The sequence below is a fragment of the Balearica regulorum genome, chromosome 5 (genome assembly GCF_011004875.1).
Source record: "Balearica regulorum gibbericeps isolate bBalReg1 chromosome 5, bBalReg1.pri, whole genome shotgun sequence".
In the NCBI taxonomy this organism is placed as follows: domain Eukaryota; kingdom Metazoa; phylum Chordata; class Aves; order Gruiformes; family Gruidae; genus Balearica; species Balearica regulorum.
In genome coordinates this window covers 38,024,808-38,044,523 of record NC_046188.1, presented here as the reverse complement: position 1 = coordinate 38,044,523, position 19,716 = coordinate 38,024,808, and the positions used below count along the sequence as shown (strand labels likewise).

Genomic DNA, 19,716 nt, shown 5'->3' with positions numbered 1-19,716 from the left:
ATATTGTGAGTTTCCTGTGCATGAAAGACTTCAATAGTAGTTTATTGCAGTCAGTATTTCTTAATATATGAAAAGCACTCCGCGTGCAAATATGTCATCGTACTTGGATGAAAAGAAAATCAATGTCTTACTGTCTTAAATTGGCTTCTTCCAAGAGTTATTGATGAGGTTGTATTTTGTTTTTTACTTTGTCTAAATGGCATTTTAAATTCCACCTATATGCATAACATTACATAAATGTAAAATACATAGGTGAGTAATTTATCTGGCTATGAAATTATTTATGTATTATTTCTTCCCCATTGCCTTTGGTAATTGACATGGGAGGGTCATATTGAAAATGGATCTTCAGAGTCAGGGTCTTGACAGAAGGGGTTGGGAGTTTTCTTTAACTCTTCTCATTCTGATCACCTCTTCCCCATTCCCTGGGGCATCCTGCCTGCTCTATTTCCTGTCTCTCTTCTCTTCTGCATTCTGTAAGCCCTTAGGAGAGGTTTTTAGACCTCTGGACAGTGTTGCATTAGCTCAAAGGGACCCATGCTGAAGCTAAGTTCTGGTGGAGTGGAACTCTCCTCTCAGGAGACTTTGAGGTTTACAGGCTTCATATTCCTCATAGCTGCATCACAGGAGATCTGCGGTTCAGTAGCATCCCTTGCACAGCTGGGGAGAGGGAAGGGAAGGGAGAGTGAGCTGGAATGCACTACTAAAAATGACACACAATGAGTGCTGCACTGACAGTGTTTCTTATTGAGCTGTTTAAACTAGGCTTTGTCTGGAAACTGAAAAAGTGACTGTGAATTCTGGAAGATTGTGACTAATAGAATATTTCATTTAATGTGTATTTGGAAAAGTAAATTAAGAGATGGCTGAAGAAAACAAAAGAGAACAATTGGGGTACATGCAGTTTCAGCCATGTACAGAGGAGTCCCCTTCATACGCTCAGTTAAACTTGTTGCTTTCTTTGGAACGTAATAGGAATATTTTGCCTGCCATAGAAATCTACTTTGTTCATGAATAAAATTACTGTTACGGCCTTTCTGCATAGCAAAAAGGCAGTTGTAAAAATGTTGATGGATTGTTCCTGATGATGCTTCTGTAAGCATTTAAAACTGCCCCACACAGAGTTGGCTACATAGAAGATTAGGGATTTAGGGAGTGGGAATACAAATTTTTGGCTTTGAATTTTATGTACTAGAAGCAATTTGTGTTTTGCTCCAGTCCACTGTGTCACAGCTTTTCTTTCTCCAGTTCATGAGATAGGCATGCTTCTTAATGAGGAACAAAGTTTCCATTGTAAAAAGCCTTTGGACATACCTGCTTAATTCTCAGGCTGAGATGGAAAACTTTTAAGCTCTTTTTTATGCCAGTTTCAACATTGCTGAAAAACAGTTTCAAACAGTACAGGTTGCAAGCTGCTGTCTGCCTAGTATGAAAAAAGATGGCTGCTTTCAAAGCAAACATGGTTCTTAATACCATAATGCTGTGAGCCCTAGTTGTAGATTACTCTTTAAAGTTGTTATATATTGCACAAAAGATATGATTTGTGCCCCAGACTTTATTATGAAGCAGAAGATGAAAGAATGTGTAGGTATCCTATATGTTTTCAAAAACAGAAATATGTTTTCAGAAATAGCTTTCCTAGTTATGTCTCTTCTTGCTTAGGCTTTATCATTGAGAGACAGCAACAAGAGGTTAATAGCCTGCACAGGTGACTGCTCTTTATGTCTTCCCCACTCTACACGCTGGTTAACTGCCTTGGGGAGAGGAACTTCCAAGTTGGTAATAGTGAGAGCTTCTAAAAGGAGAAGAGGCAGCTCCTCTGACAGGGGTTGGAGTGTGAGGGTACAAACATGGCAGTACGCCATTGAGAGGGGAGATCCTGTACTTTACTTGGGCTGTACTGGCACCCACCTGAGCCCTACACAAGCCGGTTGAAATACATAAATGAGAAGAAATACATTGAACCGACTGATTGCGATTTGTATGGGATTTTACTGTTCTAGCTACTGAACCAGACCACTGCTGTGTCACAAGCACTGATGTTGGCACAAGGGATGTAGGTGGGAGCATACCTAACCGAGGAGGTCAGCAGATGATCATTAGAGCAGCTTTTCAAGCTGTACTCTGTGGGAATTCCTACTAAAAGCCTAGATTCATCAGCATAAAGGTAGAAGCCCAACAAAAAGATCAGGAATCACATAGAGATGGAAATACCTGACCAATTGACTGTTGTTTATTTCTTAATTGTTTAAGGGAAGGAAAGGAGTGCTCTGCTCTACGTTTTTTTTCTTTTATTCCTTTGTTACTACCCATCTCAAACAAATGGTATTATCTTGCTGATTCCTTGTTTGTTTGCTTCTTGTTGCTTTATGAATAGGAAAAAGTCTTTTCCTCCTCCATGCATATGTCGTTACCTTGTTTCCCCTCTGGTCAGTGGGTACTCTAACAATAGATTATTTGAAAACAAATCTATGGGTTTTCTACCTGCATAAAATGCAGACTTAACACTAAATTCTGATCAAATGGTAAATTAAGTATCAGTCATTTTTTAAAAATGGAGAAAATAGCAGGGGAAGTCTGATTTATAAGGAAGATGTGTAGAGCAGTCTTGGCATCAGAAAAAGGCCCAGAAGCAGCTAATTAAAAAACCCCAACCAACCAAACCACAAAAAAACCCAAAAACTTGGTTATGTTCTGTCAAACATTTTTCATGCAAAATATATAATGTACAGCAAGACTTGTGTTCATGGTTGTGATATTTTATACATATATATACACATATAAGCACACACACAAATACATATGTGTATATGAGGTGACCTTTCTTACTTTTTGCTCTTTATTTATTTATAGCTTGCTTTCTTATCCCCTTTGAAATAGTTCCATGAGAAGCAGATCATGGTGATATCATTGAGATTTTGTTGCGTTCGAGGATGAGTTCCCGTTTAGGTTTCCTGATATTTCATAGGGAGTTGTAATTATGGTACTGCTTTGCTCTCAGTGGCTACTTACAGGATCTCTCCTCTGTGCGGCTGCCTGTTTGAAGAAGAATATTTCTAGGCAGTCCATAATTCTGGAACCCTCAGGTCCTCTATCAAATTTGACATTGGCCATTAGGCTTAAAAGTTCTTGGAGATGGAGAGATGCCACAAAGAATGAAATAGCATAAGCCCTGTTTCCTTAGGAAACTTTCCTCCTTGGAAAAATACACAGTTTTCATGTTATTCATGTAAATGGATTCCTTCTCCAAAGTGCTGATTGCTACAAATTTTAATCTCTTTTGGACAAATAATCAATGTTTTTCAGACTTCAGTGATGCTTCATGTCAAACTGTGGTTTCCTCAGTGCATATCCCACCACAGAGAAGATGTGCAAGACAGCTCTTCTCATATGCGCAAGAGGAGTTTAAGACTTCAGCCTAGCAGACTGCTACCAATCCAGATTCTTTATCTGTTGTCACAGGGGGAAAAAAGCAAAAGTCTACACCCCAACCATGAGTTATATTATGTTACAAGCAATATATGGAGGGACTGTACATCCTGCCTCTTAAAGGAGCTGTGCAAAGCAGCAGAACTGTTTCAAATTTGGATGCCTCTGCGCTTCTTCCCCAGTGTGTGGATTTTGCATTACTTCAAGAAGCTAAGGGATGGCTTGCTAAAAGCCTGAGAAAAATTCTATATCTACTCTGATCTTTTCTGCCCCAAGTTTCATTCACCCCTCTGAGGAAAGGACAGACATGTGGAGGGTGTCCCTGCCCACAGCAGGGGGGTTGGAACTAGATGATCTTTGAGGTCCCTTCCAACCCAAATCATTCTATGATTCTATGTTCAAGTGAGTGGGAATTGAGATTTAAGAAGTTCAGTCTCTTTCAGAGCTGACTTGTTAGTAAAGCTGTAAGCAGCAGCATGGAATTTGAGTCTCTCTAACAAGCATTTTCCTGTTAGTAATTTAGCAGCAATCACTTTTCAAATGGTTATCATCTCTGTACTCTTACCCATGGTTTCATTCATCCATTTTAAAATTATATGGTGATGATGCTTTTTATTTGTGCTTTTAAGACAGATTCTCCTATAATCTTGTTCTCCCTGACATTAGTAGGGCCATTCAAAAGACTTGCTGATACTTTTGGAAAAATGATCCATGTCTGCTGGTCCCTTGTCTAGGGCCAGAAGCTTAAAAATGCTTCTGATATAGGTCATAAGTAAGACAAAATTCTATGGAAACAGGAAATGTGGATGTTGGAAACAGTAAAATAAGGTTTGATTTAGATACAGTTTTATTTAAATACTCCATATTCAGTAGCACCTGAGGAAGTGTAGCTAGTGGGATTTTGAAATCTTTCAAACTGGCAGTGGTAAGAACAAAAATAAATTCCCCAGAGTGGTAGTACTCTACAAAATGCAATGCTAATGCTACTGTTACAAGACTATAGCAGCAGCAGATTAGATCTTCATTTATTTATATCAACTGCTGCAATTTCCTTGGGGAAAGAGAAAATGAGAAGAGTTGCAGTGGAATGAGTGGGGAGTGCTAGTCCGAAGTAATTCTGCCAGGTTGCTGATGATAGTTCATTTTAAGCATTTTATTCGTACTTGAAGCTCAGACTGAATTTGTGTTTCTTCAGCAGCAGACTCTAACCACGCCTGAGATTTTCTTCCTTCTAAGGCAAACTTCTGAATCAGCAGCTTGTAGTCATCTGGAAGCCTTTTCCTGTCATTGTTGCTAACAGCTAGACAGAAGCTGATTCTTCCCTTCTAAAAAAAACTCCAGTATTAATTACTAACAACTGTTTTTCTGTCTAATCTCATGTTCCTGTGAATATTTTGAATGTTGATTTCCGAAGTCCTGGTCAGATGTAGCAGCAAAAATGCAGACAATGAAACAGGTGGTTTTAATATTGGTCTCTCCCCCTAGACATCTGAGCATCTGCACTCCTCACGCAGTGTCTGGTCTGATTCAGAATTCAGCGCTGCACTGGTTGTTGGGATTATGTTCTGCCTGGAGTTTGTCTTTTGGGGAGGGATGGCCAGCGGAGGGAGAGTGCACACTGGCTTAGCCATTTACTTGTCTCTGTGAATGCGCATGTGTTTGCCTCTCACTGTTTTGCTTCTGTGATTTGATTATCTGGGCTTTTGTTAGAGTGAGTAGAAGGTACTCTGCTAGGAATTACGTTTTGCAGATCCCCTCAGGACCAAAAATTCTTGGCCACAATTAAAGTGCAGTCTAAGCACATGCAGCATGATGTTTTTTCATCTACCCCAACCCCTTCTTTTTCTTTACTTTGTGTTCCTTCCTTTTTTATAAAAGTCTACTCCATCCCCTGAGGATTTCAGCCTTATTAACTAGGGCTTGGTGCACTTCATAGCAAGTATTTCATTGAATTTTCTAGTAGTATGGACTGACTTTTGCGTTTTCTCAATCCTTATTCTCCAACTTCCAACTAGTGTGGAAAACTGTTGGCTTATTGTTACACTAATACTGAATACATGAAAGAAAAATTTTCATAGATGATCCTGTAAATGTCCTAGTAACATCAGTCCAGCTGTGCTCTCCAGAGGCCTTGGGTTCCCATTGTCTTGTGCAGAGACTACTAATTGGAATTGAGTTTCTTTTTCAAATGTCATGGAAGAGGCGTGTTTCTGGCTTTAGCAGCTTGGGTGTCTGCTCTTGAAGCTTCAGCTGGCACATTTTTCCTGCAGTAACTGTAACCATGAAGTTCTGCTTCTGGCAGTCTCTTGGTTTCTGTCTGAAAAGCCACATTCTACTTCTCAGAACCCTGTCACCTGGTCTTACAGCAAAGGACAAAAGGAATGTATTTGGGGATTCAATTCTATATTGTGAGAACAGCAGGAAAACGTGTACCCCAGAGGTATCCTAACAGGGAAAACGAGTGAAAAACAACACTGGCTGCTACAGAGGCAGCAGTGAAATGGCAGAGATACCAAATAGTTGGATACGTTGTGGAATATGATCTATTTCTGATAATTATTGGCAGAGCTAAATATCGAAATAAAATTTAAATTTATATAAAAAGTTCACAACTCATAGCCCATTGCTTATAACATCAAACTTGTGTAGATGACTTTATCAATTAATGCTTTTGGCACTTACTGATGGCTGTCTCAGTTGCAAGATTAAACCCATAGGTACTTCTTCAGAACAGCTCAGATCTTGAACTGAGCTTTGTTCTGTGACTAGAAATAAATTGCAATGCAGATGCTGTATTCACTCATGCTTACTTAGTTTCTCTTAATTCAGTCCAGAATACTTTGGCCAAGTGTATTTGATTAATGCAAATGTCATTAGGCTAGAAAACGGTAATGAAGCGAAGGACTTCATGGTGCTTTTAAGTAGGAACTCAATTGGAGATAGTTGGATTGAATATCTCCTCCATTGGAGGTATTCAAAAGCCATCCGGACATGGTCCTGGGCAGTCAGCTCTAGGTGACCCTGTTTGAGCTGTGTGGTTGGACCAGATGAGTTCTGGAGGTCCCTTCCAGCCTCAGCCATTCTGTGAACTACTTTAACATACTTTGCCAATTTCTTTCTTTAAGTTCCCCAAATTGCAACCACCTGAATTGATACAAGGCCATGTACTATGTAGACTGTAGATTATGCCTGTGTCTATGTGGCCTAAGTTTGTCTTCCCATTAGAGTTTTCATGAAGCTGTGATGTGTGATGGAGTGTAAAGGTTTTGGGTGGGCATTTTCCTGACACTGCCCACCTCTTCCCCCCACCTTCCCACCCTCCAACCCAAAAACCAACCCCAATCCACCAAGACAATTACTTCCTTTTTTACTTTGGTAATCTTTGAAAAAAATTGAATCGGAAGAGAGTGCTGGAGGTCATCTGACTTAAGCTGCTTCTCAGAGCAGAACATCTTCAAAGTCAGATCAGGTTGCTCAGGGAATTGTCCAGGTAGATTTCCAATTTGCAAGGGCAGAGATTCCACCGCTTTTCTGGGGCTGAGTTGCAGTGTTTGTTACACTACTCCTGAACATGCTGTTCCTTTGTGCTCAGCTGGAATTTCCCTTGCTGTGACTTGTGACTGTTGCTTCCTGAGCGTCAACTGCACACCTCTAAGAAGAGTCTGTTCCTGGCTCCTCTGTATTCTTTCAGACAGTGGGAGACTGTTGAGGTCCACTCTGTCCCTTCACTTTCTTTTCTGGCTAAATATGGCCAGTTCCCTTAGCTTGTCCTCGCAGTTCACATGCCTTCAGCCTCAGCGGCCCTCCTCCACTCTGTCCAGTTCATTAGTGTCATTCTTGTATCAGGGGACCCAAACAGTACACAATACTCCAGATATGGCCTCAAAAGTGCCAGCTAAGGGGAATAATCAGTTGTCTTCATCTCCTGGTTACACTCCTGATAGTGCAATCAAATTGCCATTAGTACACGTCACTGCAAAGGCACTCTAAATTTTGCTGTCTCCTAAGCAAGACAGAGTATACTTGGATCAGTGGTATTTGCAGGTAGTATGTTCTCGTTCAGCGGGCAGTGATACGCCAGATTTCCTAGACAATTGGTCGTTGAGTCTTACAGGATACCCAGTGTGTTCCTCTGCAAATCAGTTTTGAAGCTGATTTGACGAGTCTCACAGGCACTTCGTTCCCTGCACGTACGTAACGTTTTGTTTTTCTTTTTTTTTTTCCCAGTGTTGTGTGCCTGGTGCAGGGTATCTGAAATCCGCCACTCTGGGGCCTGTCATTGTTGATAGGTTTGTTTGATTTATGACGTAAAGCGGTAAATGACTCTCATATTGAGGCGTTGTTAGAGCTTGTTTGGTTTAAAAAAAAAATAAAAGGGCGTTATGGTCATAAATTCAAGATACTGAGCTTTCTAGCTGTTTTAGAAATCTCCATTTTTCCCTACATGTCCTAGGCAACCCAGTTGCTGCTTCAACCACACAATTTGGTAATAAATACTAACAATTGGCAACATCTTTATAACTTTAAACAAGACCTTTTTTTCTGTGTAGCATTTCTTGTGTAACAAAACATGTTAGAGGTGCTTTCCTTCTGCTTGCTGGGAAGTTGCCTATCTGAGCCCTAATTTGTGTAGTTTTGGCACCGTGGCTCAGCCTGCTGTGGGCTAACATTTACGAGCAGTCAAATGAAAGAGACGCACATATTCCTGGCACTGTCAGGTCAGTTTGGCAGAGGTAAGCTGCCGAAGTGCTTGAACATGTTAGCTTGTAGAAATAACTTTCTGGCTTGGAAAGAATAGGTCTATGAGTGATGCAGAACTAGTGTGCACAAGTTTTTAAAGGAACTTTTGTTGATCAGTGCTTCTTATCTGTCAGAAAATGAGCAGAATTGCATTCATAAGTGCTTACTCACATCCTACGTCCTTAAAAATAAGAGAAAAAAGAATGGCTGGATTGTGATAATAGGAGACCAGAGAAGGGATTTTAATGGTTGGTTATTGCATTTTTGTGGCTGGAAACATCCAAACACTGCACAAACATAATTAGCATTCCAAACAGAATATATGCAAATTTATAGCAGTTTTTTCCATGTTAGTGTATATTTCTTTGTTTATTTGCTTCTCAGTGCTGCGTTATTCCAGGACTTGTTGTCTTGCTGCTTGCTGTTACTTTGTCTGATGAGTTTATTATCCCTGGAGAATGAAAGACAGAAACCAGTTATATTTGAGCCAAACAAAACAGAATTTGTCTCTTATCAAAGGTTAGAAAAGGGACAAACTTGCTCCATTTCTTTCTTTTTCTCCCTTCCGTCCACCCTAATAATAATAAAATGAAAACCCCAACTTCTTGACTGCATTGATTAAGCAGAAGCCTTAAGTCAGTTGAGGGGTAGAGATTTACACTGCCTACACCAGTACAACTGGAATTGTAATCTGCCCTTGGTTCCACTACGTGCCATCTCATCTCTAATTTAGGAGAGAAATAAATGGCAGGGAGTACAGTTTATTGGAGAAGAGGTATTTGGAGACAAGGCACAGTTTGTGGCCTCTCATAACTGAGAGGCGTAAGCTTTTTATCATGTCAAATGTCACCTGTCATTCCAATGCATGTTTGTAGTATATTAAGCTACTTCAAATTTCATATTGCCTGAACTTCTGTACAATAAAAAGATTGCTTATCGTTCATGCACTGTTGAAAAAGGGCAGCCCTCCATCTCTTCAGCGTAACTATAGCCAGGAAAAAAATTAACAGTATGATAAATGTGGGGTTTTAAGTGGCTTGAAGCTCGTTGACAGCAGATGTTTGGCTTTGGTTTTGTTCAATGTTCAACATTATCCTCAGTGACTGACTTTTGATGGTTTTCAGTAGACTGTGATGAGCCAGACATGTTATGCTTGTGTGTAATGGACATGCTAGCTCTCCTTAGGTATGTGTTTGATGAGTTTTCCTCGGTAGTTCATGAGATGAGAAAAAAGGATGAAAGACTTTGACATTAAAAAAAGACCAGAGTTGCAGGCTGCAAGATACGACAATTTGATCTAGACACGCTTGTAGTAAAGCCAACCAAAATCCATCACCTTATTTAGCAAAGAAAGCATGTACTTTGGGCAGTAGGTATTAGATACATGAAGCAGGCTTTTAAGTTTTGATCCGTTTATATGTATGCAACAGTTTTATGCTGGTACCTCACCCCCAGTTACGGGTAAGTTGATCAGCGAAGTGCAAAGAATGACACAAATGATATTTTTTTTTTTTCCTTCTCATTTTTGATTTCAAGAAACTAGATCAACAATAAAATAACATAATTCAGGTGATACTTTGTGGTAAACTGCTTTTATTTTTATTCCTAACAGTACATCCTTTCGGGCTCTGATGACTTCAATTTGTATATGTGGAGGATTCCTCCAGATCCAGAAGCAGGTAAGTTTTGTTGTTTTGGAATGTGGGGAAGGGGGGCAGGTGTCTGACAAATACTAGTTTGTTTTTTTTGAAAAATGGCTGTTCTCACTCAGCCTCTCAATGGAGAGTAAATCCAGTAAAGCTGGGTGGGGAGAGTTTACAAATGCCTAATCCAGTCTCTGGATAACAATGGACAAAGCCATTTGAATCTTTTATCATACTGATTTTCTTTTTATTTCTCTTCTCATATAACAGCCATTTAAATCTTCAGTTAGCTGATGAAGGGAAAGAGCTGTGGCTGGAGCAGCGTGTGTCTGTCTTCCCTCTTGTCTACCAACTCTGCTGCTTCTAAACTGATCTGAGTTTAGTGAAGAATTTAAGATCTGTTACTAAGAAATTTCATCTCGTAATGAAGCTTGCAGCATAAAATGGTGCTGGGTTCACAAGCTGTTCCTTACAGCTCCAGTGCATTGGTCTCTTCCCCTCTTTCTTTTCTCTTACACCAGAACCCTCCTACTGATTTCTAATGCAGATCAGTTATGTTTTTTTACTTTCTGGGTGGAGGAGCACTATCAGCTGGTGGAAATGACTGGTTTGGGCTCATTTCTGACCCTTTCCCATGCTGAGGCAGACATGCTAAGCAAGTAACACTAGCTCAACTCTGGATGAGTGTAGGAGAGGGGTGTTAAAGAAAAGTAGCAGTGTGCATGGAATGTTAACAGTAGTGTTGTAGCTGCCAGAGTTGGTCAGTGCCTAATTTGATATTGTCTAGTATTGTGTATTTGGCAATACAATATCATCCACTGCTATCTCTAAGCTAGACAGTGTCAGCATATCTCTTCTGTTGAAACAAATTGCTGTGCTCTTTTGGAAGGGTGTTGAATCTTGATTGAAAGACTCAAGAGTTCAGGAAATGTACTACCGTTTCTATTTGTAATGGCTCTGACAGTTTAAACTGTACATTTTAGTGATATTAAGTACAACTGAGTGCTATCCCGTGGTCTCAGGTGCTTTAGCAATAGTGAGAGCAAATTACAAGCTGCGTTAGAGGTAAAATGAAAATATTTTGTTTCATTTTCAAAGGCTGTTAATCACAGCTGTATAGTCCACAGCTGAGAGGATGACTAGCATCTAAAAGGTTTGGTTAACAGCAGGGTTTTGAGGAAAATGCCATTCTAATTTTGGATTGCTTATTTAACCAACATTTGATGTTGCAGTCCAGAAGGCCTGAAAATGGTCCTGCTAAATATACCAGTACCTTGGCCTTCCATCTTTGTGTAGGGTTTATAGAGGCTTCCTTCTCCCTGTTTTCCTTTTAATTTGTATGGTTTCTTTTTACATTTGACACTGTTTAACTACTACTTAGGGAATTTCCTCTTTGTTAAAACAAAGGTTACATACAATTAAATTATTTATTTATAAGTTTTTATGTGAGGACTCTAGAATTACTTTTTATGCATGTTACTATACTTTTCCTGACTCCATTTGTAAATTCTGGATTTGGGATTTTGTGTTTACCTGGCTGTGATGCTCTTGAAAACTTTTTTTTCCTCAGGCAGCTGCAGATGACAAACTTTTTATCTGAGACCTTTGCACAAAGAGTGATAGCTAGAATTACCACAAAACAATGTCTTATGTGTTTTGGTCAGTTTTTTTGTAACTTGAGGAAGGGTGTCAGTAAAACTTGCAACATTTCAGTTACAAAATTAATTACTTAAGTCAATTGCCCTCAGTGGTTGCTCAATGGGATCAGAAGATCCTGTAGTAGGAACGTGTATATTTTCAGTGTCTAAACTTGAGCAGTTCTCTTATTAAAAACATTTTAGCGAAACTCAAGAGCTTAGTTTCTTAGACCTAAGGATTCGGCTTCTATGGCAAAAACTCATTGGCCGTCCAAATCACCTGTGATAGGCTTATTGAAGCTCTTCCTCATTCAGCTCTTCTCGACGGGTTGTGCCTGTTTTGGATGTAATGAAACATCCTTTCTTAAGTCTCATCCTGTGGTTCAGAATAATCATTCAGCTAGAGAGCTTGCTGTGCCTCCTTCTTGGAGAAAGACTCTTGCTGTAGGGATGTGGAGACCTTGGAAAACTTCAATGGAAAACTCCTTGTTCTCATGTTCTAGCTTTAAATAGGAGTGTCTTTGGGTCTATGATCTGAGGGGGTGGAATGTGGTCTTTCATTTAAAATATTGTACAAACTAGACAGGATGATGTAATGTCCTGTACTGTTGGTTGGTATTTTAAATAAAATCTAACTGATTTCTAGCTTCCGGTTGAATTCAGACATTGTGTTGCTATAAATATTTATTATACAACTCCCTTAAATTACACCAGCTATTTGTAAATCCCAGCTTTTTTGCAAGCATATATCTTTTTACAGAGCTGCATCCTTAATGACAACTCTGAAATAGATTATTTTGCTTAAGTACAGGTGCAGCAGGTACTAGCTATCTAATGGTTAGCAACATTGCTACAGGAAAAAAAAAAGTGTTAAGGAGCACACTAGTCAAACAGTTGCAAACATATTTCAAGTTGGAAGAATGTGGTTACCTGTGTTCTTATTTTGCTGGGAAAATGGAACAAATTCTCCTGGTTTTTGCAAATAATCATAATTTAGAGGTGCCTCCCAGTAGGTTGCATTGAGTCATTCCCCCTCAGCTGGAAACTCTGCCAGTGGTTTTGTTCGGTCCGCTTATTATGCAGGATTTACCTAAAGACAGGGAGGCTGTGAAAAAAAGGTATTTCCTGAGTTGCTTAGGATGCTGTTCTGTTGAAGAGTTTTATTGGCTGTCTCCCTCCACAATCTTAGGTTATTCTGAATAGACCAGGATTTCCAATGGCATGAGCTTGGCTGCTTTTTACCACCTTTTGTCCTTTCTTGAAGATGGAATAGTTAGCTCATTTTTCCACTTTCTTCTCCATCCAAGTACTACCCAGCTTTCTACTGTGCTTCAGGAGTAATTGCTGATTGCTTGATGAATTTGTTAGCCAATTTCCTCTTTAAAGTATATATCTCAGTTTTCTTCAGAGGCAGAGTTTCTAGCAAAATTAATACATTAGTCTGGCAGAAGAAAAGTAGTTACTGAGTTTACACAGCTTTTACTTGACTCCAAGGCAAGCTAGAAGTGGGAAGAGACATCGGCCCTGCATGACCTGCCCAGCAAGACTCTTAACATGTAAGCACTTCAGGCAGTATTTAAACCTAACTCCTATAAACATGGCCTCTCAGCTGGTAAAGAATCCCTGCTCAAGACAGAACCTGACATGTCTTGTGGGGTAATAGAGGGCTTAGTAGACCAAATGTTTTGCAAAATGGAATTTACATTCCTCACCCACTAGTCTGAATCATCTTTGCAACTCAGAGCTTGTCTCTTGCTTTTGAAATACTACTCAAAGATGCTATGTGAAGGATATGATACTTATTTGCGATTGAGAAGACAGTTGGGGATCCTTCAGTTTACGTGAGCAGGCTGTCACCAGACTTCTGAAAAACTTCAGTAAATCAGAACAGCAAACTGCATTTCAAAACCTTTTAAATTCTGTTTTTAACTGTAACCGCTAGCAAGAAAGGGCCTGTCATTGTAGTCCAGTTACTAAATTAATTGCACTAATTTTCAGCAAACTGTTGCAATTTTTCTTCCCTTTTTTTCTTCTCATTGTTCTTTGTAAATGCAGACACCTCTTTAGGCTTGAAGAATTCAGCAACAGATCTTTTCACAGCATTTGAACAGGGTTATCTCATTTGAGACAGCTTATGGTTTAAGTTCTCAAAGTTCCAGGCTGATAAGTGAAGATGAATAATAGATGATTAAGTGTTTCTTAATGTCTTTAGCTATTTTTAGGATGTTTATTTATGTGCACACATGCATGTATACATACCATTTGGGTTGGGGTGGGGGGAAGCCATCTGGCCCAATGGGGTGCATGCTCTGGAAGGTTTGTACTTTTTTAAAAAAATTGATTTTTCTGATGCGTGGTCTTGGAATCTAAACTATTTTAGAACTGTAGTTTGTCTCTTCCTTCAGGTCGGTGTTGACCATAGTGTGCTATGGTACAGTTGTTTGATTATCACAGCAAGTAATTGCTGGGGCAGTGTAGAAGAGGTTCTTGTATTCAGTGGAATTTAGCCTGGTTTCTGTGTCATGTGGATTGTAATACCAGAAACCTGTGGCAGTGTCCTGGCTCGATGGCATCTATCAGAAAACAAGGCAGTGTTGGGTGCTTTGTAGTGCTGTAGCCAAGTGGAGGAAGATTCAGCATCTATGAGTGTTTCTCTCACCAGCCTTAGCATGTTTAATTTCTAATTTAGCACCAGACAGCTGAAGATAACACTGAGTACTGGGAGAGGCTGGAGAAGTTTTAGTCCCCAGCAACTAGCCGTCTGATTGTACCAAAGCTCCTTTCTCTTTATTGTATTGAGCATGTTTGCAGCTACCAGTACAAAATAAATGCACAGGCAAGCAGTTTTCACACCTCCATTAAAAAAAAAAAAAACAAACCAAAAAACCCTAGCTATCAGTTGTGTGACAATTTTACGAATTTTATTCCCTTTATCTTCAGAAAGCATAGTTGTTGGTGGTAATTTGCATGGTTCCAGTAACATTGTAAAAAACATTGCAACCTGTGCAGTTAAACACACTGGAAGAGCAATTTCTCTCAGACCAGGAGCGGGGACAGAGTGTAAGGGGTGTGACAAAGTTTATTTCTATAGTAATTTTGTCTTAGCTTTCATATCGTTGTTCGGCTCTACTGGTGATAACAACGGTGGGAGGGTTGGTATAGATAAGGCTTAGATAGATATGGCAGATATTTAGCAGCAACAAAAGAAGGGAGAATATACATCCAAAAATAGCCACTACCGCTTTCTGCATATTCTTTAGATGTTTGAATATGAATTTTTTTCTTTGGCTTTTGGAACCTCTGCAGAGGTACAAGAGCACCACAAGGCTGGTTCTAGGCATAGGCTAGGCAAAGTGAGTGATTGCCTGGAAGAGCAGGTTGCCTAAGGCAGATTGGTGATGCCAGCCCACTGCTCCCCGTGCTTATGCTAAAGTTCTCCAAGGCCAGGCTGATCCTTTCACCTGGCCTGGGAGGTGGAAGGTGTGTTTGAAGGTGATGATGGAAGCGGTCTGCAGATGGAGTTGGAGCTGCTTTCTTATGGGTAGACGCTCCCTTTCACTATCTCTTGTAGTAGCAGAAGTACTAAGCTGGAGTGCCCTGGTGCCTCCTCCAAACTTTCTCCTCTTACTGTGCCAGGAGGAGAAAGGTTCTTGGCCAGCCCTTGCTGTTCACGCCCCATCTTTGATGTGACCAATGTCAGTTTTGCCTGTGCTGCTGAGAAACCTTGAAGTTGGATTCCAGTTGGAAACCTGGAATCAGATTCCTGATCTCACTAGAAGGGATGCTTCAGGACCTTGTGCTCTCAGGGCAAGAGTGTTTAAATCTAGCTCCTCCACAGGTGGGATTCTGAGGAGCAGAGCCACTTGGTGGCAGGCATTGTATAAAACAAATACGGGTGTGTGAGTGACCATAGAAAGGCTTTTAAAGGAGTCTAAACATAATCTGCTGCACTGAAGGCAGAGGCCCTGTATGCTATGCATATCTGCTTGCATTGTGCTGTGCATTTGCTTTCCAAACTACGGTATCTCTCTTCCGTTAGCACGTCATGACCTCATAGGATTCAAACACAGGGCAGTGGCCTATGGTCTAAATGTGTCCTGGATTATTATTAATGAAAACTAAATTAATTTTAAATGAGCTTTCTACTGTAGTGCCAAGTACTACAGTGGAATGGTATGCTATGGCACACTGGCAGCTGCTGCAAATATCTGGTTCTTCTCAGGAGTTTTCAGCACTTTGAGTAATTCACAAGGCTTGTATGAAGTTATGCTTTAGTCTGTGGAACGTCTTTCTACCTTATATGAACATCTAGTGGGACTTATTTTTCAGTGTCCTAGATAGAAAGGACTTCTTAATGAGGTCATTTAATTCCTTTGTTACAGAGCCAGTGGAGGATTGTTCCTTATCCCAGAAAGTTCTCCGGTGCTTTGACAAGTTTTTTTAAATGTTTGGAACAACGCAGCTTCCATTAGTTTAGAGACTGCTCTACATTCTTACAGGATTTCTGCACCAGGGCACTTTTCCTAATAATCTATCATTTCCCTTTTTTCCTTATCCTTCAAATAATTCATTCTTCTGTTGTTTGTTTGGTTTTTTTTTTTAAATGCTGCTATGTGTTGTGGAATTTGTGCATGGGAAGTCAGATTGCTGTCCAAATATCTCACTCTACTTCATTATGATTTACTAGTGTTTTTTTAAAATATGTTGGCATGTACCATCCGGCATGTTCTCAATATGTGAAATGTCAGCTCATTTGCATAAATATTTACAAACCCACATAATTAACAAAGATTTCATTAGCATAATATTTAAAACATAAAATAATAAAACAAACCAAGACGTAATCACTTTGGCAACTTAGGAGACATCTACTATTTCAAAGCATTGTATTATTCCTTCCTTCCGTACCAGTCTGTATCAGAGCCTGTAGATATGCCTTGTGTTGCCATGGTATTCTTGTCAAATGTGTGTAGAGGAAATCTGTTTTAAAATGTACACTTCAGATTTAGTCTTTTATAAGTTATTTCTTCCAGCTGGTCAGATATCATAGTGGGATATTATTTAAAGAATTTTTTGAGACTTTGTGTTGCTCCTCTTTGGAGCACTTATTTGCAGGGTGTAGAGGAAGAGGGATTCTCTTGACATTTCACTTCTGGTCTGCTTTTGTTTGATACACAAAAAACATCGACCAGCACAGCTAGAACACTAAAACCACTACTCAGAATTGTCTCTAAGCGTAGCAGATTTTGGAACGTATTGCAAAACCAGCTAGTATATCTCCATCCCTTCCCTGCAGTTGTTAGAGGTTAGAAAGTTAGAAACCTCCTAAAATTGGCATAATCAGCCTCCAAAGACTTTAATACTTTTTAAAATATTATTAATAACATATATTTAAGCTAACGGCTTCTGTATAAAAACTGCTTATACACGTGGTAACTATCTAAGAATATAAAAGCTGCCATGCTAAACCAGTTGCAGGACCTATGTATGCCACTCAATTCAAAAGCAAACAAACACCACCTCCATCCCCTAAAAAAACCCCAAACAACCCAAACCTCAAAAGCAACATTTGAGTTTTTTTAGGATAGCAGAGGTCAATTCTGGTGAAACAATACAAATAAAAATACCAGTTCAAGTGAAGACCACAAAAAGAAATAGAAATTATTACATGCAAAAAAGGAAGATGGCCTCAGGAATTTGAGGATTTTATGGCCAACCTCCACTTAATGTACAGATGCACTTTTTTTTTTTTTTTTTTTTCCAGCAGACATGAGCAAACAACTCACACTGTGAGATGGCTAGAAGCTGTATGGCTGCAGCTAAGCCTCTGCTGAGAGACCAGGGGGATTCCAGACAAGTCTGGACACAAGCAAACGTCTGCCACACAGATACTCCTGTAATGTGATAGTAACTTTGCTGGGCTGCTATAAAGCAAAGGGACCACTGTCAGGATAAGGATGTAGAAGAAGGCTCTGCATGAAGTACTTAGAGATGTTGCTTAAGTGCATAGGAGGTGATGAACTAAAATTGACGTTCTGGGGCAGTCTATTATATTTGACATAAAGATTATCAGAATATTGCTAGAGTCAATAATTTTTGGTTTAAATTATTAAACCCTCTTGTACTACTGGAAAAAGCTGACTGCTAAGCTTTGTAATTGCAGTATTATGCTCCTAGGGGACTTGCCCGGGCAGTTAGTTGTTTGAAGGGGCTTTGTAGGAAAGTTCACCTTCACTCTAAGAGGAGTGCAGTATGTTCTAGTACTATGCTTCCTCTGAGTTTACTATTAACAGCTTAAAAGGAATTTAAGAAACCTCAGTATTAAACAGAAAGCTTTGGAGTTCCTTCACAGAATCAGAGAATGGTTTGGGTTGGAAGGGACCTTTAAAGTTCATCTATTCCAACCCTCCTGGCAAGGGCATGGACATCTTTCACTAGTCCAGGTTACTCAAAGCCCTGTCCAACCTTGCCTTGAGCTCTCCAAAGATGGGGCATCCACAACTTCTCTGGGCAACCTGTTCTAGTGTCTCACCATCCTCACTGTAAAAAATGTCTTCGTTATATCCAATCTAAGTCTATACTCTTTCAGCTTAAAACTGTTACCCCTTCTCCTGTCACTACAGGCCTCAGTAAAAAGTCTCTCTCTCTGTATTTCTTACAAGCCCCCTTTATTGAAAGGCTGCTATAAGGCCTCCCTGGAGCCTTCTCTTCTCCAGGCTGAACAACCCCAACTCTCTCAGCCTGTCCTCATAGGAGAGGTGTTCCATCCCTCTGATCATTTTTGTGACCCTCCTCTGGACCCACTCTATCATGTCCATGTCTTTACTGGGGACCCCAGAGCTGGATGCAGCACTCCAGGTGGGGTCTCAGGAGAGCGGAGTAGAGGGGGAGAATCGCCTCCCTTGACCTGGTGGCCAGTCTTCTTTTGATGCAGCCCAGGATATATAGTTGGCTTTCCGGGCTTCAGACACTGTCTGAATTTGAGAGAGAGCTGTGTTCTAGACATGGCATGCTGTGCACTTGTCATCCGGTGCTCTTAGTGTATTGATAAACATTTTCAGTTTAATACCAGAAGACAGTTCTGACATTAAATAACTGTTATCGCTGTTTTACTAGGAAAATAATCATGGGATAATTCACACTGCTGACAGTCCCACAAGGGGCCAATGACTGTCTTCAAAGTGCAGCCCAAGATATTTGTGCCTTAGATTTGTATTTCTTTTCCATTATAATTCTTTCTTTGCTCATTGTCTTTCTAACTTCTGACTAAAAAGGTGTTCCGTAGGGTATGTTTCTTGTTTTGTACTGAATTCAAGCAGCTTAGAGTCCATGGATAGTTAAAACTTGCAATAGGCATTACTTGCAGACTTGGAAACATTTGCCTAGCAAATTGTCTCTTCATTCCTGAGGCCGTCTTTCCTGGAACATTTGTCTACTAGGTTAAGATAAACGCATTGAGAACTGGACTCCATGTAACCATCTACCGTTGGCTTGATAGATGCAATTGGATTGACAACTGTGATTTGGCTGGAAGGAATGCTGTGGGAGTAGGGCAACTTGCCATCAGCCATAAATGTGGTCATGAATGTCTAGCAGGGTGAGCAGAATGAAGGGACATGAGGAATCTCATAAAATGGAAAAGAAAATCAGAAGAGCCCAATTTGGCATATAATGACCTTGCTCTCTAGTCAGTCACTTCTCATTCAAATTTGCTTACACCAGTGAAGTCTTGCTGCAGTGGCTGAAGGCAGAACTTATCTCTGACCCTTTACAGAAAACACAAGTGTATGCAAATAAAGGAACTGTTCCAGGTAGCTCAGTCTCAGTGCAGTTTCAATGAATATATGTGGAAGTTAACTGGAGTGATAGTCTCCCTTTCAAGTTTTTTTTAGTTTTAAATGAGCCTTCATTTTATATATAGACTCTTTAAAATGGCCATGGCTTTTGGTCCCTAGGGTTATTCACCATCTCTTTTCCCTTCTTCAGGCATGTTATCTTTCTATCCCAAAGTGCCATGAGACTGCAGTTGGGTCTGGAAAAATTGATTTGTGCAAAAAGAACACTTTTCAGAAGCAGTAAAAAGATCTGTCTGCAGATTTTTAGGATTGCATGACTCCTCATTTCTGAATCCTTATTGTAGTTTGTATACCATGTACACATCACTCTGGTCTTCAGAGTGTAGTTATAATGAGTGGAAGGGATAGAGTACTTTTTCTAAGAGGAGTGGGGCTGAACACAAGCTCACTAGCTGCAGTTCTATCATTTAG

General features: G+C 40.0%; 1 protein-coding gene across 2 annotated transcripts in view; it reads left to right on the top strand.

Annotated features, from left to right (window-relative positions):
* Positions 1-19,716, top strand: part of DCAF5 (DDB1 and CUL4 associated factor 5) — a 78,036-nt gene that overhangs the window by 47,483 nt on the left and 10,837 nt on the right. For both annotated transcript variants that reach the window (XM_075754207.1, XM_075754208.1), the window contains exon 7: positions 9,782-9,848. In XM_075754207.1, coding sequence (XP_075610322.1) covers positions 9,782-9,848 — 67 coding nt within the window. The remainder of the gene's footprint in view (positions 1-9,781; positions 9,849-19,716) is intronic.